At 44.4% G+C, this 21,090-nt stretch overlaps 1 protein-coding gene across 1 annotated transcript; it reads right to left on the reverse strand.

The window, feature by feature from the left end:
* Positions 1 to 1,992: 1,992 nt before the first annotated feature.
* MAD2L1 (mitotic arrest deficient 2 like 1) lies at positions 1,993 to 13,882 on the reverse strand. The gene is made up of 5 exons (XM_053254365.1): positions 13,597 to 13,882; positions 12,625 to 12,771; positions 8,053 to 8,173; positions 3,322 to 3,425; positions 1,993 to 3,025 (listed from the first exon to the last, which is right to left on the reverse strand). The coding sequence occupies exons 1-5, from the start codon at positions 13,667 to 13,669 to the stop codon at positions 2,853 to 2,855; spliced, it is 618 nt and encodes a 205-aa protein (XP_053110340.1). The 5' UTR covers positions 13,670 to 13,882; the 3' UTR covers positions 1,993 to 2,852.
* Between the last annotated feature and the right edge of the window lie 7,208 nt (positions 13,883 to 21,090).

Here is a 21,090-nt window from a genome sequence, read left to right on the forward strand (position 1 = left end):
ATCTTCTGCATGCAAACATGCAGATGCTCTTTTCAGAGCAGCCCCATCCCTAAGGGGCATATCTTACAGAGCTCACACATGTTGTCTCCCATTCAAATGCAAACCAGGGTGGACCCTGCTCAGCAAAGGGAACAATTCATGCTTGCTACCTCAAGACCAGCTCTTCTCCTCTCCCTTGTTTGGCTGACGGGCCAGAGGAGAGTTCCTTCTTGGGAGACACTAGAACACATCTAGCAAGTAGCCAAATGAGTGCCATCATTGGTGTGCAGCTCTTGGTTTTGTGAAGAGCAGAGGATGCAGGTAGTTTTCAGCTTGTATCCCTGTCCAGCCCCCCTGGTCTGAGAGCAGCTATTTGCTTTACGTTTTTGAGTGTCTCTTCCTGAATTTTGGATTAGTGTGCAAGCTGAGTACAAAGAATTAAGCGAGAAAGAAACATTGGTCCTACCGTGAAGGGTTCTTTCTCCTCTGAAGTAGGAGGTCACGGCTCACAATGGGGTAGTCTTCCACTCCTTGCTCCATATAGACAGGAAGTCTCAGGTGTTTCAGATAGGTGATGATCCGCCCCCTTCTCCCAGCATGCCCAGGTGCACTTCCCCAGTTCCAACTGTCGTGCCTCATGACGCCTGGCTTTTCCGCCTAGCTCCAACAGTTACGGACAAGAGATCGGCATGCAAGGGGTGAAGGACAGCGAGGTGGAAACCTGAGACCTTAGGATTGTTAGTACTGAAATTGAAACATTAGTAGTACTGATATTGGATTACTTTAGAATTGCCTCCAATACCGCCATCTATTGCTGAGGTCTGTGCCCGATCCACGGGTGGGCCGCGTGACCTCCTACTTCAGAGGAGAAAGAACCCTTCACGGTAGGACCAGTGTTTCTTTCTCCCTCGAAGCAGGAGGTCATGGCTCACAATGGGACCTACCAGAGCAGTACAGGTACCCATGGGGGCAGGAAGTGGATCGATTTCAGTTGTGTACTACCTGCTGCAGTATAGTCCTCCCAAAGGCTGCCTGTTCTGCGACCAGGGAATCGATTTTATAGTGTTTTAGGAAGGGAGAGGGGGAAGACCACGTGATTCGGGCAGGAGCCTGCCCAGATGTGTCTATATAGGAGCTAAGACAGGAAGGAACTGGGGAAGTGCACCTGGGCATGCTGGGAGAAGGGGGCGGATCATCACCTATCTGAAACACCTGAGACTTCCTGTCTATATGGAGCAAGGAGTGGAAGACTACCCTATTGTGAGCTGTGACCACCTACTTCGAGGGAGAAAGCCATGAAAATACAGACTCCCTTTTGCTTCATTCCTATTTCTGTGGATCAGTTTTCAGCAGTAGCTGCTATAACAAGCAAATCTAACCTGAAGTTAGATTGGCAGTCTCAAACATAAAACTCAAGCCTGGAGACAAAAGGAGCAAGTATGCTCACCCACATTTAAGAGGTAAATGTGCTTGCTTTTTTCCTACCTAAGCAAGTCAATGGCTGACATCCTAACAAAGAGTGTGTGTGCTGCTAACATCAGTAAAGCACTAGCCCCTAGGCTAATTGTCACACTTCCAAAGCAGAGACACACTTCCACTCTCGTGCAAGAGTGCAAATACTTTTGAGAGCTTGCCTGTGCTCTGGGAGTGCACATTGCTTGATCCTCAACAACATATTGCTGGTCTACACATTGTTAGAATGCCACCCACCAGCTTTAAACACAGGGGTGGGTGAGGTGTCACACAGCTTTATATACTTTAGGAGGTCACCATATCAAGTTTGAGAACCACTGGCCTAACCCATTTCTCAGATCTATTTTCCCGAACCAGAGTTAAACTACCATTCCCAACAGCTTCGCCCTCCTCAAATAAGAAAGCAAACCTCTGGATCAATAAGGTACCAAAGATTTCCTACCTACAGAGGCCAGTCCTCTCATAAGAACATTGAGGTAATGAGAGATTGTGACAGGCATTTCACTAGTAAAGGTATAAGACCAGTTGAAAAACAGAACATTGTACATGTTAAACTTTTATTCTACAAAAAGACAAACAATTAAAGACATGACATAAATGTTACAGCTTCTGTTTTGTAGAGACCAGTATGAGAATTCAACTGCATGTTAAAAGATTTAAGAATTCTTGGTAAAGTAGCAACAGTATAATTTCTAACATCAGATTTGATGTTTGGTATTCTAGAACTGTGTTTTACTCTGGGGAAGTTTTATTATATGATCCAGGTGGAAAATCATAGGTGTTTTCAGAATATAACTGAAGATGGCTTAGTTTTTTAAAAAAGAAAGGGACAGCACTGACTGCCAGATGTGGAATATGTACAGTGTGCTTTTTTGCCATTGTCATTCAAACTGGACCATAAGGCTATGCACACAACCAGGTGCTGAACTTATCTTCCCCGACAATCCTCTCATGCTGTTGGGATGTGCAGATTGCGCTCCCACACGATCTAAGCAGCACGGATCTCCAGATCCTGGGACCATGCTTGCTTCTGATATCCCACAGTGCACTGCACAATGTGCACGGTGCATTGGAGGTTTCCCCCAGGAGTCCGGTGCTTTAGGTGCCCAACTCTGTGCGCAGCCTGAGCACCCACATGACCCTGGTGCCGGGGTTAAGGGTGCACTTCATGCCCTTAACCCTGGCAAAAGGCCAGGGTTCAAAGGTTAGGTGGGCGGGCAGTGCTGGGATCGGCCCCGATCCCAGCGCTGCACACAAATAGCCTGACCCAGGTTGGGCTGCCCTAGCCTGGGTTAAGCTGCTTTTGTGAATAGCCTTAGTGCAAGGATCTATTCTGAATGTAATTATGGTTGGATAAAGTTAAGACAGACTTATATACAATCGTGCTGGTATTTGTCCAGTCAAGGAAGTGCGTCTTTTTTGTAGGCCACCACACTGTTGACTTTGTGAATAGTAGTTGTGAAGGAACGAAGACGGACTTCTTCAGAATTAGCAATGAACTGTGGGCCCGACTCTTCCCACTTGTCTGGAACTTCCAAGTCTTTGTCTGTGAAAATTAGTAAGTCAAATGCACCTGTAAGGAAAGAAATGCACACACACATTACTGCATTTTTATGTCAATGACTTCCTGTAGTAGCAGATGCAAGTTGTATAATTCTTAACATGATAGTAGATAGCTGTTAGATTCAGCCCTGTGTGCTTGTTATGAAAACCACGGACACTATAGCCAGGTACAGTATCCACAGCAACAGCAAATGCAGTTTTCCGAAAGTGTCCACCACAGATATGACTTCACACCACAGATCTAGGTCACTGCAATACTACTATTTGAACCCTCTATAAATAACTATAAATTGATAAGATACTTACAGGTAGTTTCCAACAAAGGAAGAAATGTCACTGTAGCTGTTATTTGTCTGATAACAGATTTAATTTCATCCTGTATAGCTTTCTGTGATTTCTCTCTTGGTGCACTAGAACAGCAATAAGAACTTGTCAGTACAGAAGTTTGACAAGGTAAATGGAGCACACTTCTTAGTTAACTGCATCTGAAGTAGGTTCAGGTTTACAAGAGTTCACAAGACAAATGTCAGTCTTTAAGGTGCCACATGATTTCTTGTTTTTGCTACCACTCACTAACATAACTACTATACTGTGGGTACTTGATTACTTTAACTGAGTGGGAAGTTCCTGTACTTTATTTTTATCAGAGTGTCTGCCAGAACTTAATCACTAAACACACTTGTCAGAGATCAGTTGTCTCATTTAGTCATATTGACTTGTGTATAACCCAGAGCATCACCCATGAAAGGGCTGGGCATGCACACTGTCTGTTCACCCCCAATCACATCCTCACAGAGCCTCTGTGGCTTCTAAGAATTATGCCAGCGCTTAAGCAACAAGCCTCATATTGGCAATGGGAGGCTTGTTGCTATAGCCACTGTGCAATTCTTAGGAGCCATGGAGGCTCAAAGTCTGCTAGATGCAATTTGGGGCTGAATAGAGACAGCATGTGCACCCAGCCCATCCACTATACATTTGGCTAACTTCCATTTTTCACTTTGAATTGATTGTTTATATCACCCAGGCAAGCCCTTTACTTGCTGACTATCATATGGCACTATTAAGCCATTTTCCCCAAATTTCATAATAGCATATACATTCAGTGATACAGCAGCCAGGTAACTGGGAATTGCACTTTGCTTCCTCAGAAGCATGCACAAGCATTTTCACATCCATGGTCAACAGATTTATGGGAGATGGGCACTACTCTACATGGCAGATATAGTGAAACTGTATGCTATATTCCCTGTCACATGGCACCGAATGATGGATTAAAATACTCAGTTGTGAAGAAAAGGATTGCTCTTATCACCCTGTTCCTCTCAGGCTGTTCATGAAGTGGTTTCATATACAACCCAATAGAACATTAGTGGGGACCCAAAACCCATTTTTAAAGTCAAACACTTTCTTTACAATTTTTTCTCCCGAGAAGAACCGAATTTAAGAACTTACTAATGTTGGTTTGCATTTCTTGCTTTCCAAGGGGATGAAACATATCCCCCCTCCCACTGCTGTTTAATTGATATTAGCGGATAAAAATCTAAATCATGACAAAGATTGAATCAATACAGTAGTTAAAATGAAATAAACTTCACGCAGTATTGTAATCTATATATTTAGTTCTCCTGGGTGCACCTTAGAATGTGTGTCCTGGCACCCAGCTGATAGGCTGAGGCGCACCCAGGAATATTGGTCGTCGCAGTGGTCAGGCCATCCCGGGTAAGGGAGAGGAGGCGGTGGCAAAGCCCAGCCTGGCTGCTGGAGCAGGTAAGGGAGTGAGTGGGAAACAGGCGGTGGGGTGCAGCCTCGGTGCCCTTTGGAGGCCGCGGCAGGAGGGAAATGGGCAGTGGGACTTCCTTGTTTGCCGCCCGGGGGGAACGGGGACGGCAGGGCCCTTTTCGGCCACCTGCCAAGGAGGGCCTGTTGCGGTGGTTAGGTCCAACCAAAAATCACCACCCACTGAGGTAAAATGCTCAGTGCAGGTTTGGGGGGGGGGGAGGAGGGAGGGAGGGAGGAACAGCCGTCACCAAAGAGCACACAGATGCTGTGTGGGTTGGCTAGTATATACTGTTCTTGGAACTAACTCTGGAAATTGTATTGTACTTTTGCACTGTACTTTATTTGTACTGGATCAGGCAGGATCCAAGGGTGGTGTTTGGGGACTTCAGCTCTGCCCTGTGGGATTTGTCCTATGGGGTTCTGCAGAATTTGGTCTTAGGAACATAGGCAGCTGCCATATACCAAGTCAGACCATTGGTTCATTTAGCTCAGTATTGTCTACACAGACTGGCAGTGGCTTCTCCAAGATTGTAGGCAAGAATCTGTCTCAGCCTTATCTTGGAGATTGCAGGGAGGGAACTTGGATATGGGATGAAGTGTCACCAGTATGTTGATACTCCATTGTTTCTTCTTTTTAGCAATCCGGTATGGTAGTGGAAGCCTTAAGCATCAATGATGCACTAGATAAGAGTGAACACATGAAACTAAATCCAGACAAAATGGTGATGTTAACGGCAGGCTGTCCACTTGATCTGGGAGTTGTGGTTCACCAGTGCTGTATGGGGTCATACTCTCCTCAAAGACTAACTACAGGTGAAACTCGAAAAATTAGAATATTGTGCAAAAGTTCATTAATTTCAGTAATGCAAATTAAAAGGTGAAACTGATATATGAGATAGACGCATTACATGCAAAGCGAGATAAGTCAAGCCTTAATTTGTTATAATTGTGATGATCATGGCGTACAGCTCATGAGAACCCCAAATCCACAATCCCAGAAAATTAGAATATTACATGAAACCAATAAAACAAGGATTTAAATAGAACAATATCGGACCTCTGAAAAGTATAAGCATGCATATGTATTCAGTACTTGGTTTGGGCCCCTTTTGCAGCAATTACTGCCTCAATGCAGCGTGGCATGGATGCTATCAGCCTGTGGCACTGCTGAGGTGTTATGGAAGACCAGGATGCTTCAATAGCGGCCTTCAGCTCTTCTGCATTGTTTGGTCTCATGTCTCTCATCCTTCTCTTGGCAATGCCCCATAGATTCTCTATGGGGTTCAGGTCAGGCGAGTTTGCTGGCCAATCAAGCACAGTAATCCCATGGTCACTGAACCAGGTTTTGGTACTTTTGGCAGTGTGGGCAGGTGCCAAGTCCTGCTGGAAAATGAAGTCAACATTCCCATACAGCTCGTCTGCGGAAGGAAGCATGAAGTGCTCCAAAATCTCCTGATAGACGGCTGCGTTGACCCTGGACTTAATGAAGCACAGTGGACCAACACCAGCAGATGACATAGCTCCCCAAATCAACACAGACTGTGGAAACTTCACACTGGACTTCAAGCAACTTGCATTGTGTGCCTCTCCATTCTTCCTCCAGACTCTGGGTCCTTGGTTTCCAAATGAGATGCAAAAGTTGCTCTCATCAGAAAAGAGGACTTTGGACCACTGAGCAACAGACCAGTTCTTTTTTTCTTGAGCCCAGGTAAGACGCTTCTGACGTTGTTTGTTGTTCAGGAGTGGCTTGACAAGAGGAATACGACATTTGAAGCCCATGTCCAGGATCCGTCTGTGTGTGGTGGCTCTTGATGCACTAACTTCAGCCTCAGTCCACTCCTTGTGAAAGTCCCCAACACATTTGAATGGCCTTTTCCTGACAATCCTCTCCAGGCTGCGGTCATCCCTGCTGCTTGTGCACCTTTTTCTTCCACACTTTTCCCTTCCACATAACTTTCTATTAATGTGCTTTGATACAGCACTTTGGGAACATCCAACTTCTTTTGCAATTACCTTTTGAGGCTTTCCCTCCTAATGGAGGGTGTCAATTGATGGTTTTCTGCACAACTGTCAAGTCAGCAGTCTTTCCCATGATTGTGATTCCTAATGAACCAGACTGAGAGACCATTTAAAGGCTCAGGAACCCTTTGCAGGTGTTATGGATTGATTCGCTGATTGGAGTGGGACACCTGGAGCCTAGACTGTTGAACCTTTTCACAATATTCTAATTTTCTGGGATTGTGGATTTGGGGTTCTCATGAGCTGTACGCCATGATAATCACAATTATAACAAATTAAGGCTTGACTTATCTCGCTTTGCATGTAATGTGTCTATCTCATATCAGTTTCACCTTTTAATTTGCATTACTGAAATTAATGAACTTTTGCACAATATTCTAATTTTTCGAGTTTCACCTGTAGGTGCACAGATCTGGGTGGTGTTGGTGCTGCTCCTTGATCCAGCATTGCTACAGGAATGCCAGGTGGCAGTCACGGCCAGCAGTGCCTTTTACTAACATAGGATGGTATGCCAGTGAAAATGGTGAACTGGCCACAGCAATGCATGTGTTAGCAGTCTCCAGTCTGAATTACTGCAACACATTCTACATAGGGTTACCCTCCAAATGATTATTTGGAAACTTCAGTCAGTGCAAAATGCTAGCAGAAATGGACAGACAGAAGCTTGCAACACCAGTATTGAAACAACTGCATTGGCTCCTAGTTGGTCTACTGACCTTGTCCCAAGGTATATTAAGGAGTGCATCCTCACTACAATTTTCAAAGACCCTGCTCTATTTCATCTTGTTCTCATTGGATAGGTACTTTTCAGTAGCAGCACCCTCCTTTTGCAATACCTTTCCCAGAGAGGTCTGACAGATCAGCAGACATTCAGGGTGTAAAGTAAATGACTGCCACTATATTGCTATTGTTTTAAACATAGTGATTGTATTAAATTGCTGAGATGATATACCATTGTGGGGGTTGTGTTTTCTCTTCATTAGCTGCTCTGAGAACTATTGCACTGCATGGCAGTGTATAAAATTTCAAAATAACCCATTTAATGCTAAAGCTAGGCAATACTTGCAACAAAAAGCTGTGGCCAGGCTGTTTGCCTGAGACATCATCAAACAGGAGCTCAACAGTTACGCTTCTTTCTCCAAATTTAGTTTTATAAATATTTTGGGGTACAATTTTTTAGAAGCAGCAAAATTAAACCCATGCTTCCCTCGCGCTGAAAGACAGGATGGTTACACTTACTTTTCTTCCTTTGCAGTTTTGTCACATTCAATATCAAATTGCCACCTTTCAAGAACTTCACTGGTTTCCTTACTGGAGATCACCACCACTAGACGCTGAACTAGGCACTCACAGAGCCATTCTGAGGAGGCCAAGAGGAAAAATGATCTTCTAGAGGTTCCAAGGCTAGAGACTTTTAAAACATGTTTAACACTGTATAAAATTCCTTCATTCAATCAACACACCTATAGACTTTTGATAAACTGACACCCAGGTAGACAATATGCAACTTGTATAAGTAGTTTAAATGGTGCAGTTGAATGTGTACGTTAGTGCAGTGCAAAAGATATTACATCAGGATTCCCAGAAAACAAATCCAGAAAGAGTAACCCTGTGCATGAATGGGCAGTTATGATTTTATACTGGTCTTGTCTCTAATTTGCAGTTATTTATTCGATTTCTATACCACCTTTCCAAAAATGGCTCAGGGCAGTTAACACAGAGAGAAAAACAAACAAACAAATAATTAATAATAATAATAATAATCATAATAATAATTCAATTTCTATACCACCCTTCCAAAAACAGCTCAGGGCGGTTTACAAAGAGAAATAACAAACAAATAAGATGGCTCCCTGTCCCCAAAGGGCTCACATTCTAAAAAGAAACATAAGACACACACCAGCAACAGTCACTGGAAGTACTGTGCTGGGGGTGGATAGTGCCAGTTACTCTCCCCCTGCTAAATAAAGAGAATCACCACGGTAAAAGGTGTCTCTTTGCCCAGTTAGCAGGGATATAGTCAGCTGGAATTTGGGTTGGGCAAATGACTAGAAGAAAAACCACGAGGCAACTGGCAGCAGCTAGTATGAGGACAGTTGAGTGTCTGCCTGTCAACCTTCCCACTGTTCTTGGTCCCAGTATCTTCAGTTTCAGGTGGAGTGGAGTGGAGTGGCTTTGGCACCATTGTCTCCATCTGTCAAGAGCATGTTTGTCCATGCACTTGTGCCATTTCTCACGCACCCCATAGTTCAAAGCCTTGTGCCTTTGCCAGCAGCATCCCCATAGTCTCAAATTCTGGGCTGAGGCTGTTCCTGATGCTTTTGCTGCTCACCAGCCCTGAAGCATACAGAGCACGACAAAAGCAGGAATCCTTCTGATGAGCTCCACTGCCATGAATCGAGTTGTTTATTTATTAAAAGATTTAATATACTGCCAAATCCACAGACTCAGGGCAGTGTACAAGGCAAGAGCAGCATCAGAAATTTAAAAAGAGAGAGAGATTTAAAGGGCAAATGCTGTTGTCCAGGAGATAGAGGTTCCCACAGCTGGCAGTTTTCCGTGCTTACAGGCATTATTGAAGCTGCCCCTGCCCACATAGAGGCACAGCAAAAAGTTGGTTCCCCACACCAAAATTACCAAAGCAGGCATGTAATTCTCCCCCAGGTAAATTACCTTGCTGGGGCAAACTTAACAAGTTTGATTTAAAAATCAGGAATAGCCAACTGCTATTTTTAAAGACATCAGTCCAAGGCCCAGAAGTTCATTTTGTGATATAGATGGACCCCCACCACCAGGTGGTCCCCTCCAACATTAAGGGTTTCAGTTTGGCACACAACCACAGGGCCCCACAAATTTTTGGCTTCACCTACCAGCCAAGCCTATTATTTGTGTTTACATTAGCCCCCCTTTCTTCCTCCTTTCTCCCATGGAGAATGGGGATGGAAAAGAGAAGTAACTTATTTTCTATAAGCAGGGTTTTTGCTGGAAGAGCGGAAGCATTCACCATCGGCAAACAAAGTTATGGAATTCCATGTGCCTTTGGACACAGTGCTGATCTACCATGTAGCCTCCCACACGAGCTGCTGCATCTTCCTAAGGGCAGTTATGAAAGCACATGCTTGTGCAAATGCTGAAGTTGCACAAGGGAGCTAAATGATCACACAGCCATTGGAAATAGCTGTGCAATCATGCAACTCTCTCACACAATTTTGGTATTAGTACAAGTGTCACAAATGTCAATAGAATAGGATTCACCACTGTGATTAGGAAGAGGAAGCGGTGCCCATAGTGTGCAAAATGTGTGTGGGAGGCTGTGTGTTATGTCAGCCATTTGGAACTTTACATACAATGCACAAAAAGAGGTTTAACATTAATGTGTTGCATCCGTTTTAAACCTTTGACAATTCTCTTTCCAATATGAAATAGTGAGCAGCTTTTAAAAGCTACATCTAGATAGATACACACATGGACAAATTTGTTGGTACCCTTATAGCTCATTGAAAAAGCATTTTATGCCTCCTGAAAAGCCATTAAATGAAAAGCAATTGTCCCATATATACCTGTATGCCTTTGATATGTCATTGAGTAAAGCCAAGCAAGTGTGAAAAGAAATAGAAGTATTGCTTATTCTACAAAAATATTCTAAAGTGGCCTGGACACATTTGTTGGTACCCCTAGAAAGGATCATAAATAATTGGATTAGAGTGATTTTTCAAGTTAGCTGTTTTCTTTAATTAGTATCACACATGTCTCCAATGGTGCAATCAGTCATTCAGTCTATTTAAATGGAGAAAAGTAGTTAATCTGCTGTTTGGTATCATCATATGTCCCACAATGAACATGGACCAGAGAAAGCAAAGAAGAAAGTTGTCTGAGGAGATCAGAAAGAAAATTATAGACAAGCATGTTAAAGGCAAAGGCTATGAGACCATCTCCAAGCAGTTTGATGTTCCTGTTACAACAGTTGCAAATATTATTAAGAAGTTCAAGGTCCATGAAACTGTAGCCAGCTTCCCGGAACGTGGCGGCAAGAGGAAAATCAACCCCAGAATGGGCAGAAGGATTGTGAGAATGGTAGACAAAAAGCCAAGGACAACTTCCAAAGAGATACAAGCTGAACTTCAAGGTCACGGTCCATCAGTGTCTGATCACACCATCCATTGCTTTTTGAGTGACCATGGAATGCCGCTCAATGGAAGACCACCCAGGAGGACTCCAGTGTTGAAAGAAAAACATAAAAAAGCCAGACTGGAATTTGCTAAAATGCATATTGACGCTTGTCAATGCTTCTGGGAGAATGTCCTTTGGACAGATGAGACAAAACTGGAGCTTTTTGGCAAGTCACATCAGCTCTATGTCCACAGATGAAAAAATGAAACTTTCAAAGAAAAGAACACCATACCTACTGTGAAACATGGAGGAGGCTCGGTTATGTTTTGGGGCTGCTTTGCTGCATCTGGCACGGGGTGCCTTGAGTCTGTGCAGGGAACAATGAAATCTCAAGACTATCAAGACATTCTGGAGCGAAATGTACTGCCCAGAAAGCTCTGTCTCAGTCACAGGTCATGGATCACCCAACAGGATAATGACCCAAAACACACGGCTAAAAGCACCCAAGAATAGCTAAGAACAAGACATTGGACTATTCTGAAGTGGCTTTCTATGAGCCCTGATTTGAATCCTATCAAACATCTATGGAAAGAACTGAAAGATGCAGTCTGGAGAAGGCACCCTTCAAACCTAACACAGTTGGAGCAGTTTGCTCAGGAAGAGTGGGCCAAACTACCTGTTGACAGGTAGTGGTGTGCTTGGTTTTGGTCCGGCCCCATTGGAAAGACCGCTGGACCGGTCCGGAGGTCCAGCGGTCTGGACACTGTGACTTTAAGCGGGGGGGGGGGGTAGTACTTACACACACACCCCGCCGCTCTTCCCCCTCCGGCGCTTGTCCGTTGAAAATTTTTCTTGGGGTGGCAGAGTTCCCCCTGCCACCCCTGCCCCCGTCGTCGTTTGTATTAGGCTGAAAAGAGACGAGCGCTCGCAGCGCGCATGCTCGTCTGACGCTGACGCGGGTATGCGGCATGTGCACAGCAGCGTCAGAGACGAGCGCGCACGCCGCGAGCGCTAGTCTCTTTTCAGCCTAATACAAACAACGATGGGGGCAGGGGCGGCAGGGGAAACTCTGCCACCCCAAGAAAATTTTTCAACGGACAAGCGCCGGAGGGGGAAGAGCAGCGGGGGGGGGGAGTACTACCACCCCCCCGCTTAAAGTCCCAGTCCTCCCCTGCCGGACAGGGGGGGACTCCGGAACATGCACACCCCTATTGACAGGTGCAGAAGACTCATTGAGAGCTACAGGAATCACTTGTTTGCAGTGACTGCCTCTAAAGGTTGTGCAACAAAATATTAGGTTAAGGGTCCCATCATTTTTGTCCATGCCATTTTCGTTTGTGTTTGAACTTGTTCTGTTGCATCAAAACTCTAAAGCAAAATCTGATTTTTGTTAAATGCGGAACAATCAATGACGGGTGCCAATTACTTTTGTCAGTTTCAAGTTATTTCAGAGACAATTGTGGGTGGTTCTTTTTTCATAGAGGGGTATCAACACATTTGTCCACATATGTATAGGCCACAAGGGGCAATGACAAATTATATCAGTTGATTGTTCCTATTAATACATGTTAATGGCCTCATGCTAAGCTACGTTATTCAATACTGCGTGGCAAGTTGAATTATGGCAAGTTATGATACTCTGGTAGTTGAGCAGCAAGCCACCGTTTACAATTTACTATTCATAAGTTTAGTCTCAGGTACCTTTTAGCTGTCCCACCACATTGTTCAGATAGTTTTTAAGTTCCACATCTGCAGTTACAAGCATAGTGAGTCCATATTTCTGAACATGCGTAAAGGTTTCAGCAGGATAGATCCCACGTTGGTATAAAATACTGTTGATGCCAAATGCTGAAAGACAAGAACATTACTGTTCTAATGCAAAGGTCAGTCCTACAATCTCTTTCTATTCCATCAGTTATTTCCTGAAGCAAATCTAGCATGCATGTATTTTTATAAGTAGCAAAATGAAACTTGCGACATATATTCCACAGGTCACAGAGAAAGACAGGTACTTAAGGGGCAAGGCCGAGTCCAGAGCCCACAGCTACCTCACCGGCAGTAACATTCTGCAAAATGAGATGCATAAGTACTTTTCTTATAATTACCAGTTATAGGAATGATGTACATAACCCTGGATTATGTTTAAAGGCAATTTCTTTTTAATTTTAGCCACTACATCTTCCACTACAGTGCTACTGTGGTGGGTAGAACCACATCTTATTTTCCACTTCAACTACTTAAAAAACACACTCCTCCTCCTATTGAACCAGACAGCACTACCACAAATAGACTGGGAAAGACTTCAGCCTGAAACCTTGGAGTGTTGCTGCCTGTCAGTGTAGAGACAATGCTAAGCTTGAAGGACCAATGGCCTGACTCGGAAGAAGGCAGCTTCCTAGGTCTTCTAGTTCACATGTATATAGACTCCTCGAGACAGGGCCCCGCCTCGATTAACTGTTAGAGGAAGAGAACGGAAGCGAAAGCGACTAGAGAGGAGGAGACCAGAAGAACCCCGGTCTGCAGGAGGCCAGGCAGACGCTTCAGGGGGCTGACGTCTCCCTCCACACGTTCAGAACAGCGGCCCGCTCGGGCTCGGAGGCCATTTCCCTTCTCCAGCCGCCTCCCCCTCTGAGAAACGTGGCTTCCCACCCTGCCTTCCTGCCGGCCACTCACAGAAGAACTCCGCCACAATCTCGGCGCTGCCCCGCAGGGTGATGCCCTGCTCCCGGCTCTGCTGCTTCGCCATAGGGAAGAGAGGAGGAGACGACAGCGCGGGCGCCCAGCCGAAGAAGAACCCCAAAGCCTCTTTAATCCCTTGCCTCCTGGCGGACTTCCCGCCACCGGATTCAAACTCCGGCTCCGCCTCCCTCGTGTCACGCGGAAGAAAAAGCTACGCCTTACGTAGGGGGCAGCCTAGTTTTCTCAGGTGTTTGTTTCTGGTGCAACCCAGCATGCTGGGCGGCGCATGCTCCGTGCTTCAATCAAAGGGAGCCCGTTTCTGTCCGCAACTGCTATAAAAGATGATTTTCTTACTTTCTTCCAAACGCGAAGAAAACAAATCCAAATTCTGCAGGAAAGCGCCAGATTCTGTTGCTTGGGTTGTTGTGCAACGAAATAACTCTGAAAGCCAAAGAGGAAAGGACTACAATGCTGTATAAGGCAAATTTGAAGCGCTGGGAAATGCCGGGAGAGCCGGCAAGAAAAGAGCATGCGCAGTCACTCCGTTTGTAGCCGGTGCCCGCCCCTTACCCTGATATCAGAAACCCCCTTACCCTTTATCTTGCATAGCAGTTTTGAATTGCTCCTATTATATCTTATTGAATTCCAAGCTGCATAAATATTGCATAAAAATTCATTTTTTGGGGGAAGTCATTTTGTTCAGTCGCTATTGTCACAAGCAGAGCATCCTAATTTTTGCCTGTGGCTAGACATTTGATTGAAGGATTCCTTTGTCCTGACAACAAAGCCTGTGTGGTGCTTAAAGCTCACTAACTTCACAGTTCGTGAAGATACTTGTGTAATCCACAAATTTGCAAGTGATTGTCTGTAAGCCTATCCAAACTTTTTTGAAACTGCTTTGCCTGTTAGAGGATTGATTATTAAAATCAGAAACAGTTTATAATTATGCTTCCCTTTTTAGATTTTAGTGCTGAGGTGCCCTTTACTGTTTTCTGAAAGTAAGTTTTCAGGACTGGGGGGGTGGGCTGCAGTTCTGTGATGCAATGGCCATTACGGAACAGTATCTTGTCAGAACTTTTTGCTGTGGAAATTATTTTATTTTTAAATTTGTATCCTGCTTTTCCTCCAAGGAGCCCAGAGTGGTGTACATGGTTATGTTTATGTTATGTTCATCCTCACAACAACCCTGTGAGGTAGGTTAGGTTGAGAGAGACACGACTGGCCCAGAGTCACCCGGTGAGTTTCATGGCTGAATGGGGATTTGAACTCTGGTCTCCCTGGTCCTAGCTCAATACTTTAACCACTACACCACATTGGCTCCATGTGGCACATATTTATACCCTAAATTCCTGCCTCTTACAAAGTAATGCAAGAGGAGGGAGTTTCAAATGATGCCAGCCCATCATAACTTGTTGCAAATCACCGCACCACTGCGTTCACGCCTGACACAGCAGTGGGGTGCAATTCATCCTTCTCTAGTCAATCAGCTTGGAGATTGGACCCTGCTTTCTGGCCAGTGCTGACCTTCAGCAATTCTCCTGCATCGGTCTGCTGCTGCACAGACCCTGTGAGGAAGTTCCAGTTCATTATTCTCCCTCAGAATATACCTGTTCATACACTAGCAGAGAGAATGGAGATTAATGCTGCATGGGCCTCCATTTTCCAAGGGACATAGAATGGTGGTTTAATTCTTTAAGACATACTTTCTATGGCACACTAGTATAACACCCAAGGACAGCATTGGGGAATACTAGGCTCTAACCAAACTACTGTATGCCAGCAAATTTGGAGAATGACACAGTGGCCAACAGATTGGAAGAGGTCAGTCTACATACCCATACCAAAGAAAGGAGACTTAGCAGATCACCCAAACCATCGCACAATATCCTTAATTTCACATGTTAGCAAATTAATGCTCAGGATCACCCAATGCAGATTAGAACCCTACATGGAAAGGGAACTGCCGGATGTTCAAGCTGGTTTCAGAAAAGGCTTGCTGGATAATTGAGAAAGTAAAAGAATACCAGAAAGAAGTCAATATGTGCTTTATTGACTACAGAAAAGCCTTTGATTGTGTGGACCATGTCAAGTTGTGGAATATCCTTAGGAAAATGGGCATCCCAGAACATCTCGTTGTTCTCATGGGAAACCTATACACAGGACAGAAAGCCACAGTCCCAACAGAACATGGTGAAACAGACTGGTTCCAGATCGGCAAAGGAGTAAGACAAGGCTGTATACTTTCTCTTTCTTTATTCAAGATGAGCATGGTTTTAAAGTTGGCGGAAGAAACATCAATAACCTGTGCTACGCTGATGACACCACTCTGATAACTGAGAATGTGGATGTTCAGCAAGCTCGGGTAATGAAAGTCAAGGAGCACAGTGAAAAAATGGGGCTACGACTAAATGTAAAGAAGACTAAACTAGTGACAACAGGTACAGCAACCAGCTTCAGAACTGACAGTGAAGACATTGAAGTGGTGGATAGCTTCTGCCTTTTAGGATCGACCCTTAACGGTAAAGGATCCAGCTGTCAAGAAAGACGCTACAGACTAGCACTTGGTGGGGTTGCAATGAAGGCCTTGGAAAGGATATTAGCTGCCGTGATGTGTCTACACCTACAAAGATTAGGATCATTCGGACTATGGTTTTTCCCGTTGCTCTCTATGGATGCAAATGTATCTTGTAAAATATAGATGTACAGTGAGAAGAAAGGGAAGGGGAAAAATGATTTATGATTTCAAAGTAATTCTGCAGAATTCTGTTAAGAACATAATGACAAAAGGAGGCTTTACACCTATATTGTAATGAGCTCTTAATTATTTCCTTGCGATGATGAAGGGCATCTTTCTTTTCTCTAGTGGTGACAGCTGAATTTCTAAGCATTTCCAGATCCATGATCTTGTGAATCAGTCTCTTCACCTGAGTCAGGGCAATCTCCCATTTCAGGCATCATTAAATTAAAAGAGTCATAGGTGTTTAATAGTTCTTCGAGCCACTGAGTAAAATGTATCTTCATGTGAGAAGATAATGTGAAAAGGAAAGCCCCATTTGTATTTAATTTTGGCTTCTTGCAGCACGATTGTGAAGGGATGAAAAGCTATTGTCTCTTTGGACTCTCTCTGCTGATAGCTTGAAATTGATATCTTGGCTTCTTGAACCTCACTATTTTTTCAGAGAACACAATCTAGACCATATATTTTCTTTTACCACAAAACTGGAAACATGCAATTATATCTTGAGGCTTGTTAGGGTCCATTGGCTCCAGTGCCCTGCATCTCTTTCTATATCTGTGCTTTGAAGATGTCGCTCTGGTATGCATTTATTTATACAGCCAGTTAGAAATGTGGTAACATCTTTGGTCTCTTCTGTCTCTTTAAAACCTTGAAATCTTAAATGCCTATGGCACGCATTGTCCTCCAGATTTTCAAGCTTATACTTTAATTCCTGGTTGGATTTGTGCAGTTTTTGGATAGCTGCATTGTGTGCAGGGCTTAAATCAAGCACTTCATTGGCAGTGTGTGTCTGCAGTGCCATTCAGATTCATTGTTATTGTGATTTTCTGTTCAAGTGGATTGAGACATTATTTCCACTCTTACTGTGTTCTTACTGTGGGAAGCAGCCCCCCACCCCCCAAAGGCCCCAGTTACCCGCGAGGGGTGAGGGCGAGGGCGAGTGATCCAGGAAGCCCTCCCGCTGAGAGCGGGGCTGCGGGAGATGCCATGGCAGGCACAGGAGGAGTCAACAGCGGCACAGACTGATGACACGGCAAGAGCTGCCACAGATGAAGTGGCCGCAGCGTTACAGCCCAGTCAGTGCCGACAGACCCAAGCCAGGCTTGAGGAGGGGCGGTGGGGAGAGGAAAAGTTTGGGAGAGCAGGGAGAGCCTGGGGAGAAAGGGAAACCATGATGAGTCTATATGGTGACATAATAAAGGCCTGGGTGACAGGAAGGTGGTGGAACTGGTGGGGAAGAGATGGGGGCTTTTCCCCTTTAAGAAAGAGGCTGGCAGATTATGAAGACTGGCAAGGAAGTGTGATTGGGACCTCCGGGGAGAGCCCAGGCCAGGACAACACCAGCAGGCATTCTGAGGTCATCTAGCCCTACCTCGGGAAGCCCAAGGAGCAGTCAGCTGCCCTTGCCAGGACAGGGAAGGGCTGGCACTTACTTAAACCACAATTGTTCAATTTTCCCCTCAATGAATGGAATCTGAAAGGAGGGTGGCGACTGAGAAGATGGTGCACCTTTATATTGTTTGGGGGGCTTTGGTGCTATTTCTTCCTCTACAAGAGCTGCGAGATGCACTGATCTCATACTCTCCTTTCCTTCAAAATATGCCCTTAGGCTATGTTCTTTTCAGGATAGTGAGTTTTGCTACATTCCCTTCTTTGTTAATCCAGCTTGACATACAAAAGTATAATTTAAAATAGTTAACTTGGAGCTCTTGAGTTAATTGTCCATCCTGCCTCATGATGCCATCTTCCACCTCATACTGTATGTTTTGCCCCCAAAGTTCAAGATACAAATGTTCTAAAACATAATGTTTCAAAGTGGAACATTTTCTGAAGTTTTTTTTTTTTTTAACTATAGAACAGATTGAATAAACATCTTCATTTTGCAAGGTCATTGCTTTGATAGAAAGAACTGCTTCTACACAATGTAGGTTGTGTATTAATTCTGAAAATGCTTCTTCATTCATGTGGAATATTTACAACTAAATTTGCTATTTCACTGAATGAGGGATTTGTGTTGTTGCTTTGGGTGTGGGCTACCACAAGATGGCAGTGCTTGCATGAGAATGCCACCCCCACCCCGATTATTATGGGATACTAAGGGCCAAACTACTATTAGGTACATTTTGCTTTGTTAAATAGTCCACCAGGTATTAAATGCTTGGCACTTTGCAACAATAACAAAAAATAATTTTTTAAAAAAATAGAAGCCACAATATAATATTTTCAGTTACACATTGCTCAAAACAGTGGTGGCTGATGGCTCCTGGGACTGGGAAACGTGGTGCTAGGCAGGGCAGGTGATAGGTGGAGCCAGTAGGAGCAAGAGGCGGAGCCAATTGTGGGTGGTGCTGGAGGTGGAGCAAATTGAAGGATTAGGTGGATCCATTAACAATATCTGGCAATTTTTCATTGAAAGCACAAACAGTTCTCATTGCTGCTTTACTGTTCTGATGAACAAGTAATGCTTTTTTGCAGGAGGAACAATCTGGATTAATAGTCTGCACCAATGCTGAAGCTGCCAACCCTCCAGGAGGCTTTTCAGATAGCAGGCTTTACTGTGGGTTTACTGCAAGGCTTTACTGCAGGTTTGGGGCCTAATGGATACTGCATTGCAAAAAGATGATTTTTTTTCCACCCTGGACATACAGTAGATCGGTCTGTGTTCCAATACAGAGGGAAAAACCCGAATTGTGTGTGAAGTGCTCTCTGAAATACTGTATCACACAGACTTTGGGGTAAATCTGGCTAATATGTGAATGCATACCCACCCTCCCAAAGTGAAGTCGTGATAACATCACCATCTAAAAATGCTCTAGGATCACTAGCAATACATGCCATTCAGAATCAGCATAAATATCCAGGTTGCTGTTGAAAGCAATCCAGCTTTCATGGCTTGATATTATGGAAAAAAATTGGAGGGAGCAAGGAAATCCTTTCCAGAATAACTACAGTCAGTTACCAACCATTTGGAAATAAAACAATTGAAAGAAAGGTATTGAGGCCTACGAGGACACAGAATACCGTTTTAGATGCTGCAATGAAATTACTAATATATCTTAACACTTGAGGGTTGGTTTTGTAAGGCAAGGTGAGGCAATTATTAACTCCACACTGAGGTGGTGCAGATGTTTTTTCATGCCACCACACTTTTCTCTCCCCAGCCCCACAAAGTCAGTGTTTCTGTGCAGTTCAAGAGAACCTCAGTGAAGAGACTAACATGACTAAGGCCAGGGCCATAACACCTGAGCAAGAGAAAGGCACCTGGAGTTTGTTCTGTGTTCCTAGTGAAAAACAGTCTCTTAGAAGGCAGTGAAGAAAGAACATTCTATTAACCCTCTTCTCTCTCCACACGACAGTGCTCCCTGCCTGCTCCCCCATCTCTCAGCAACTTTTCCACTTTGCAGTGCACCCTCATTTCTCACCTACCCCTTTCTCACTCTGCACTTCCACAGCTCTCCTTGGGGTTTGTTGTAGTCCTACAAAATACAGCATGAGAGAGGGCCCAAGAACTCTGACATCATGCAAATGGCACAGTTGCAGTTTGTGTGGATGCAGAGTTTTGCCAGTTAAAAAGTCAGAAATACTCTTGTTTTGTTTTGCCTTGGTGAAATCCATATTTGAACCTGATCAATTCCATTACCACAGCCAAGCACACATTATGTGTACATAAGTTACTTTAAGATCTTCATCATCATGAGTTTTGCTTACTTACTTGTATCAGGAAGGTTGCTTGGGTGCATCTCAAGTCTCAGATCTCTCTCTCTCTCTCTCACACACACACACACACAGGCACATACACTTTCCACAGGATGGAGAACCAACAGAATGTAAATGGTGCTTGCTGCTTCCTGTTCAGTCCCATTCAAAAACTACACCTGCATTCAGGCACTCTCAATTGGCTGTAAGGTTCAGTTATTGCTGAGCCTTCCCTTATTGGCTCAGGGCACCTGGAGGACCCGCCCACCCACTGCCAACAAATAAAAAGCTGCTTATTGGCAATGAGGTTTTAAAATATTAAATTTGGGGAGGGAATTCTTATATTAATTAAGTCCATAGAGGGCGCTGACCCTGGTGCCCCTCCCAGCCTCAAAAAACCACGTCCCGAGGAGTAGCAACTGGCGGAGGGGGGGGCAGAATTGCACAAGTGATGCTGCCAAATTCAAAATGGTGCCAGACATATGAGTAAAACTGCAGCTCCAAGCTGGAAATGTTTCAGGGGGCTGAGTCCACACTGCCTGCACACAGGACTCGCCCCTGGCTGAAAGATAAAAAGTTATTGGTTCTGGCAAACTAGAAGTGATAAACTGAAATAAAGGAAGATTAAATGTTTGACTGTGCCTGTAAGTGGTTTTTGTGTAAGCAAACAGCAGCAGGAGGGAGTGCATCTCAACTACCAGCATTGGTAGGGCAGAGTAATGAAAAGGCTGAGATTGGTAGTGCACATGCACCAGGCACTAGTATAGCTATGCCCGTGCGCAGTGTGCCCAGAAAAAAATAAGGCATGATAAGCTTCTGTGCCCTGCTCATGCACCTCATATCACAGTAAGTCCCTCTCTGTACACTCTCTTTGCTTTCTCCCCTTTCTAGAGTCTGCGAGATGGCAGCTATTTATACATTATTCCGCTGTCTTTCCCCCACTGAAGTTCCATCCTGTCCAACCCATCATCATCACAACAGATATAGGAAATGATATGGATGTTCTATGACTCATGCAATAGAAGTGTGCTAAGATATGTAAACAAAGGGCTGAT

This window comes from Hemicordylus capensis, chromosome 5 (genome assembly GCF_027244095.1).
Source record: "Hemicordylus capensis ecotype Gifberg chromosome 5, rHemCap1.1.pri, whole genome shotgun sequence".
Lineage (NCBI taxonomy): Eukaryota > Metazoa > Chordata > Lepidosauria > Squamata > Cordylidae > Hemicordylus > Hemicordylus capensis.

Bases quoted from the DNA above. Each gene is read 5' to 3' on its own strand.
- MAD2L1 (XM_053254365.1), bottom strand. From the start codon at position 13,669: ATGGCGAAGCAGCAGAGCCGGGAGCAGGGCATCACCCTGCGGGGCAGC. The intron at 12,772-13,596 runs GTGAGTGGCCGG...CTTGTCTTTCAG, and splicing joins GATTGTGGCGGAGTTCTTCT to CATTTGGCATCAACAGTATT. The intron at 3,426-8,052 runs GTAAGTGTAACC...TTGCTGTTCTAG, and splicing joins AAAACTGCAAAGGAAGAAAA to TGCACCAAGAGAGAAATCAC.